General features: G+C 44.3%; 1 protein-coding gene across 1 annotated transcript; it reads left to right on the forward strand.

Moving 5' to 3' along the window:
* The first annotated feature begins 641 nt into the window (after positions 1-641).
* DYNLT2 (dynein light chain Tctex-type 2) lies at positions 642-7,395 on the forward strand. The gene is made up of 4 exons (XM_086745259.1): positions 642-728; positions 4,361-4,567; positions 5,417-5,575; positions 6,908-7,395. Exons 1-4 carry the CDS (start codon positions 642-644, stop codon positions 7,016-7,018), a joined length of 564 nt encoding a protein of 187 aa, XP_086601385.1. The 3' UTR covers positions 7,019-7,395.
* The last annotated feature ends 417 nt before the right edge of the window (positions 7,396-7,812 follow it).

The following is a 7,812-nucleotide window of genomic DNA, read 5'->3' on the forward strand; positions in this document are numbered from 1 at the left end:
ACAATCTAAAATGTTCATAAAACACGTAATTCAGTCTTTCACCTTATTTTGAGGCACTCCACATTTCACCGTCAGAGACGGGAGGCCAGAGCAAAACTTGAGCTACCACAGCCAGCCTTTATTGTCCAAAACAGACGAGACAAGGAGCAGACAGCTGACTTTTCCTGGGAGAGAGTACGTCACCAAGCCCCGGGTTCCTATTGCTGAGGGCGCCGCGCCGCAGAGGCAGGGCTGCCCCCGCCCCGCCGCCCACGGCGCCGGCAGGGGCCGCAGGGAGCCGCACAGCCCCGCGGGGGCGACGGCGGACAGCGGCCCCCAGCCTGAAGCCCCCGATCCATCCGCCCCTCTCGTTCAGGGAAGCCGCCACCGCCCCGCTCCGCCATGCGCCCCGCCGCCGTTACCTCTGCCACTGCTGGGCCCGCCCGCCCTACGTCACGACGCTGTGCTGGCGCGCGGCGTCACGCCTGGCTCGCGCGGGAAGAGCCCCGCTCTGGCACGGGGCCGCTCCAGGCCGCGGAGCGCGAAGGCTGCGGCTGCCGGCGGTCCCCGTCGCCGGCAGCGGGCGGAGCGGAACGGAGCGGAGCAGAGCAGGGCAGGGCAGGGCTGGGCTGCGCTCGCCTGGCCCCCCTCGGCCGCAAGCCATGGAGAAGCGCACCAAGATGCCGAAGCACTCCGTCGCCGCCCCGGAGGGAGGAAAGCGGCGCGAGGTCCTGTTGAATAAAGGCACCGTGAGCGGCCGACGGGACGGGACGGGACAGCAGCCCGAGGGCGGGGTGGGGGGTGTGGGGGGGTTCAGCTGCTGGAGGCCAGTGCCGGCGGCGGCCCCCGGCCGGGCAAGGCCAGCTGTGGGGGGAGGGAACGGCCACAACGGCCTCGTCGCGCGCCCGCCCGCCCGCCCGTCCGTCCGTCCGCCCGTCCGTCCGTCCGTCCGTCCGTCCGTCCGTTCATGACGTGCCCCGAGCGCGGGGGAAGGAAGCAGGGATGGGGCTCGGGAGGGCCGGTACCGCCTGTGCGTCGTTAAAAGCTGAGCGTGACCTTGTGAAGGCTTGTGTCAGAAGCGCTTTTCTCTTTGTTTTATGTCCGGTTTGGGACAGCTTGTCCCCTTTCTGCTGGGCCGGATACCATCTTCCCATCCACCTTGGTGTGCCGCTTTCGGCATTGGGAGGCAAAGTTGTTGAAGCCTTGTGAAGGTAAAAAGGAAGGCCAAGGTGGTCCTGCCTTTGGTGGCACGGTCTTTCCAACTTGGGGTGCTACTGTAAGTTGTCTAAGTTAGGAGGTGTGTCCTCCTTTGAAGAAATAAACAAGAACTGTTTATTTAACTTTAAAGCAACTATTGGTTGTTAAAACAGACTAATTACCAAACAGCATTTCTTTCAAATCTCAAAAGCTTCTGTCTGCATGCTTACTTCCATATATCCAAGGTTAAGCCCATGTGGTAGAGTCCAGTAACATAAGAACAGGCTTTTGTATGGTCAAACATGAAGTAGATTCTTGAATTTCTGAAAGATTATTTCACAAAGGATGTAAATATTATATCGAAATGTAATTGCAACGTTGTGCTAAAACTTGGAATCACACTATTGTGAAATACAGAAGTAGATTGGTTTATTAGCCATTTGTGTAGAGATATCAATAAGATTTTTGGTTGCCTCATTAGTAAATGGCTTCTTGCACTTGAGGAAATGAAGAAATGGTTCTTGAAATTTCTGGCACTAACAATAGCAGTTAAACTTGTAAGTAACAGCATTCTTAGAAGTCGTGCTATAGGCATTAATTTTCTTCTGTCTGTAATTGTACAGGCTGAAGACCATAGAATCATCATAGAATCACAGCATGGTTTGGGTTAGAAGGGATCTTAAAAATCCAGTTCTAAGCCCTTGTCAAAAGTCCCCCTCCAGCTTTTGTGTAGGTTTAGATACCGGAAGGCCGCTATGAGGTCTCCCTGGAGCCTTCTCTTCTCCAGACTGAGCAGCCCCAACTCTCTCAGCCTGTTCTCACAGGAGAGGTGCTCCAGCCCTCTGATCATCTTCGTGGCCCTCCTCTGGACTCGCTCCAGCTGGTCCATGTCCTTATGTTGGGGGCTCCAGAGCTGGACACAGTACTCCAGGTGGGGTCTCAGAAGAGCAGAATAGAGGAGGAAAATCATCTCCCTTGACCTGCTGGCCACACTTCTGTTGCAGCCCAGGATGCAGTTTGCTTTCTGGGCTGCAGGCATACGTTGCCGGCTTCTGTCTCACTTTTCATCCACTAGTATCCCCAAGTCCTTCTCCTCAGGGCTGCTGTCAATCCATTCTCTGCCGAGACTATATTTGTGATTTGGGATTGTCCCAACCCAGGTGCAGGACCTTGCACTTGGCCTGGTTGAACTTCATGAAGTTGGCACAGGCCTGCCTCTAAAGCCTGCCAAGGTCCCTCTGGATGGCATCCCTTCCATCCAGTGTGTCCACTGCACCACACAGCTTGGTGTCCTTGGTGAACTTGCTGAGGGTGCACTCTATCCCACTGTCACGTCACTGACAAACATGTTAAATAGGGTTGGTCACAGTAACGACCCCTGAGGAACACCACTCATCACTGCTCTCCACTTGGATATCAAGCCTTTGACCACCACTCTTTAAGTGCGGCCATCCAGCCAATTCCTTATCCACCAAGTTATCCATCCGTCAAATCCATGTTTCTCCAGTTTAGAGACAAGGATGTCATGCGGGACAATGTCAAATGCTTTGCAGAAGTCCAGGTTGATGGACTACTTGTGACTCATGTTGAACCACATTAACAAAGAATTGTTGTTTGAATAGCAACCTTTGTCACAGGTTCATTTCCTCTGACATGGATTGGGGTGCTCATCTGAGCAGCTCACATGGCAGTCTTGAGGTGTTTTTTATTCTGTTACGGGACCTGTGATGAGCAAGGAGGGGCTACAGCCTCTATAGATCTGAGTTTCTGTAAGGAGTTTCTGTCAGAAGATAGTGAATGTCCACAGCCTAAGTGCAAACGTGTTTGCTCCTTGCATTTTTAGTGTACTGTAAGTACTATTCAGAGTTTGTGGTGTTGGCATGGTAACAAGAAACACCTGTAGCAAATTTGCGCTAGGGTTGCCAACATCACAGGTTTTTGACAGAATTATCTTACCAGTAAGGAACCAGAGGAGAGGTGTAGGTAACATCCACAGTGTTGACAGGGCTGATGTGTAAGTAATTTCATAGAGAAGAAACTGCATAGCTTCCCTTTTTCTCAGACTCCTTTGACTGAAAGATTTATGAGCCCTGATGCACTACACAGTGCATCTTTTCGAATAATTCTCACTAGGCTTTCATATTATCCATAAGAGTGTGATTTTTTTTCTGTACTTCCTAGTGTAAGCCTTGCACTGTGTTGTTAATCACCTTTGTGTTATTTTGAGAAGGAACTGACGATTTTCTCTCACCTAAGTTCTAGCTGTAGTTAGGAAGTGGAGCAAGCGACTGAAGAGTCAGCAAAACTTTAAAGTGATTAGTTAGGAGGTAACTGGAATGGAAGACCACTGTCTGTAACATTTGTTATAATCTCATTGGTTCCATGTGCTTTTCTGTCTCTCTCTTGTTTTGTTACCATTTTACAGCTCTGTTTTAAGCCAGACATGGAGGACAGCAAGTGGCATCTTTCGTGTGCATCATCAGATGTGATGCCTGCATTCAGAGAGGGACAAATTTTGTTATGTGTGTTGAAAAGAATTTCAATACACAAGCTGGATGGAGAGAGAACTTGGATGTTCAGAGTTCTCATGACAAATAAAAATGTTTTTAAGTTCCAAGCAAGATTACAAAGCTTGCAAATTGAAGCATATTTTTTCCTTTTTTTTTAATTAATGAGGAAATTAAGTCACTAATGCATAAAATGTTTGTTTAGTAGCTTCATAAGTAATGAGGACAAGTAAAATTATGTAGTAAATGAGCCAAGCATGTATTTTGGGTTTTGTGTAGGCTGTTTGAATGAAAAGCTTGAAGTTGTGGTTAACAGTCTTGGACAGGTATGTTAATACCTGCGTGTTTTTACTTGCAAAATAGAGTGGATTCAGACTGCTAGTATGGTGTGTCTGATTGTCTCAGTTTAAATGCAAACTTCATTTGGATTTCGGTGGAAAAGAATTTAAAATTAAGCAGAAGTTAACCACTGTTCTCTTTTATCAGTCAAAGCTGAGGTGTCAAAACAGCCAGAAGAAAAGATACTGATTTTCTAGCTTTTCTGCTTTTTTAATGGCATATTCCTAGACTAATTGTTTTTTTTCCCTCTTAACTGTACACCATAAAGTATTATTTAGAGACTGTTAAATGCTAAAATATTGACATGTCATGTGGTCTTTTTTTATTATTTTGTGCAGATGAAAGTAAAAAGGACACAACCAGGTTATGAAGCTTTAGGTATGGCTCCAGTGGAAGAAGTGAATGTTAGTGATTCAGTGAAAGCTAAGCTATTGGCATTCAGAGCTAATAGGGCAAAGATAAGATATGCTAATACATACAGACTGGAGCCGCATAATAAATTTCAGGATTATTTAGTAAGAGACAAAGCTCAAGCAATACTAACGGTATAGTATTTTTTAAAATTAATTGTCTAATTATATTGCAAAATAACTTATCTTGCAAAAATTATCTTAATGGAACAGTGTAAGTTGCATAAACTTAAACATACGTATAGAAGTTTGAAAACTTCAAGTTTTGGCACACAAATGTAATGTGAATGTGCTCCATTTTGCCAAGTACAGAAGGCCCTTTCCAAGGTCATCACTGAGCATGTGCTATTAAGATGGAGCTGAAGCTTCTTAAACTCTTACCCATTTTTAAATCAAATTGAGCTACAGCACAGTTCAAAGTACCCTAATCTGCAAAATATCCAGTTATCCAAAGATCCTGACCTTGAATTTGTGGGATTCTACTCCTTCATTTACTTCTAATATCCCATGACCTCCATAAAATATATTTGGTGTCCTTGACAGTCTGACTGCCACATTCAAAAATTAAGCAAAAATGGAGAACAATCTGTTGAGATAATATGTAGCTGGTAGTGACACCTTGAACAGTTATAACCAGCTCTTGTAATTCTACTCTCTGGAAGACATGCCTTTGATATTTGGAATAGGTCTTTGCAGCACTGTTTTCCAGTGAACAGCCCAAATGATGGAGAAGAATACATTCCTGTTTGTTAAACAGAGATTGGCTAAACCTGTTTGTCACTTTCAAAAAAAATAGATAAAACATTTTAGAGTAAAAATATTGCAGCCTTTGCTGTTTGAGAGCATAATCTATATTGACTATTCTGCTCATTAGTTCTAATGTTCTAGTAATGGAAATGACTGTAAAAGGTTTTTTTGGTTTTTTTTTTTTTGTGAAAGACTACCAGGATGAAAACTAAGATCTTCCAAAATTGTTTTTGATAGAATAAACTTCAACAAGCCAAATACGATGGAGTTTCTAGTCCCTTCTTGTGTGCTTCAATCTCGGAAGAAATATTAAAGGCAGTGAAGAAATTGGGCTTTGATCGTTATAAGTACGTTGTATCAGTACTGATTGTGGAAAAGGCAGGTCAGGCAATAAAGGTGAGCAAACAAATTATTAATAATGTCTTTTGCAAATGTAAAATAACTTTTAGAAGTGCATATTATCTCCTAGGCATTCATCTGATTCAGCAGCTCAACTAGTTTGACGTGGTCTTGAAGCCTTTACATTCTTTATGGGGAGTAGTATGCCAGGTGACAATTTAAGGTACTGCTGTGATTCTACGTAACCCTGTGAAGGTTGCCTTTTTTTTTACTTCAGTAACAGTTGTAAGCAGCCCATGCTGCTCTTCCCTGCTGACCACTTATTTCTGCTGTGTGCTGTGCCAGTACAATTGCATGACTGCAGTGAATTTTGTTTTTCTTTTCCCACTGTACTTTGATTTCCGGTTGCATTGTCACATTGAATGTAAAATGCTGTGCAGCTGTAGTATGGGGTGACATGGAAAGGAATGGGGGGCAAGGAAAGGGATGGAAACTATTTCAACTGTAGCTGCCACCAAACAGATGGGACTACATATTAACATCAGTGATCTGAACTTGGCACACAGAAAACAAAAGTATTCTAGACTTTCCTGTGCTGTATATAAATTTACACATATTGCAAGCTCCCATTGTCATTCAGAACACTTTTGAGTGTCAGAGAGCACTTCTATTTAGCTCATCATCAGCTCTTAAAGCCTGACGAAACCATACCCATTGTTAGTGGGTTATGTGAAACGATGTTTGAAGGGCTGTCAGCTTCAGTAATGAAGGCAGCCTGTGAGGGGCCTGCATCTGCCTGCTCTTCTGGTGCTGTCTCACACTACGCTGCCTCTGAAGCTGTGCTTTGACTGAGGAGCTGTAGGTCAAAACAGATTACTGAAATGGTCCCAGTTAACTTTTTTCTCTTGAGGAATGTGCTTGTTCCAGCGCTCCATTCGCACATTTTAGCTTTGGAAACAATGTTGTCAAAAAAGTTGAGAGCCCAGTAAACTGTCACAAGTAGACTGGAGTAAGCTGGAGGTGGAGGAGTGGGGGACGTGACTTCTTAGTTCTATATGTTCCCCGAAACTAATGTCTGTTCACGTTGCTTTTGGAGAGGTGCTGTTACAATATGCTAAAGTGTGAACAAGTGAACATAAGAGAGAATTGAGTTTTTGGTGTAGAGATTTTTGGATCTGTCAGGATGGGAGCTTTACTGTGAAGCAAGAACGTGTATTGTAACATTGAATAGGACTTGTTCATTTTCACTGTAATTTTGCAGTTGTTATTACTTGTAACTCTCGTAATGAAATTCTATCAGTAAGTATATAATGCTGTGTGTTCTTTTTAAAAAATATAAAACCTGCTGTATATAGATTCACAAATCGCATTTTCTTTTCTTTCCTTTAGGTTGCCAGCAGATGGGTCTGGGATGCGCAAAGAGACACTTGGGTTTCAGCTAAATGTGAAACTGAAACATTTATTGCACTGGCTTTGGTAATGGCTTGTTATTACGACTAATACTCTGAAAGCCACAGCTGGTTTTGTGCCTCACAATACTTGGTATGTTTCAAAATTTTGAAAATGTCATTATTTTAGTACTAATTTTTGTCCTAATGCTGTTGGCACATTGAAATTAACATGTGGGAGACAATTTTGCTCATTTTTCTCTGTTAAAAAAAAAACACTCCAAACCCAAAAAACTGCTTTGGAAATGTATAGTGTTGAGTACATATGGGCTTCATCTGTCGTAACGCTCTGCTGTGGAAGTTGAAGCAGCTGGTGTAAGGCCAAACTTTGCAAAATTTTGAGTATTGCTTGTCTGTTGCATGCCTAGAGTTGTTAATGAATGTTTACAATAAATTGCAGGTATCAGTATTCTTAAAAACACTTTTTTTTTTTCTAAGGAAAGGCAGTGTTCCGTTTTTGTCCAGTTGCATATATGTTAAAATGCCAGTTTGTGTAGAAACATTGCCGGGAGGGAAGCCATCTTTTGCACACTTGAAAATTTGTGCAAATTCCCAGGCGTTTGCCTTGAATGAAGTATGAGTTCAGTCATGAGCTTCCCGGGGCATTAAATGTCAGCTGGGTTCAGGCCGCTGGCTGAGTACTGCATTGGGTGAGCTGGATGGTTGCAGTAGCGTGGCAGAGGCAGGAGGACAAAAGTGTCGGTCCGGAGGCTATTGGTGACGGGTCGGTGGCTGGTAAGGACAGCAATGGTGTTATTTTGACACATACGACTCGGGCAGATCTGTGCAGTGCGTAGGCATCAGCTTTTGGAGCTGCCGTGTGTGGAAATCGAGCGGTGATGCCTT

Source organism: Chlamydotis macqueenii, chromosome 3, assembly GCF_036417535.1.
Source record: "Chlamydotis macqueenii isolate bChlMac1 chromosome 3, bChlMac1.mat, whole genome shotgun sequence".
NCBI lineage: Eukaryota > Metazoa > Chordata > Aves > Otidiformes > Otididae > Chlamydotis > Chlamydotis macqueenii.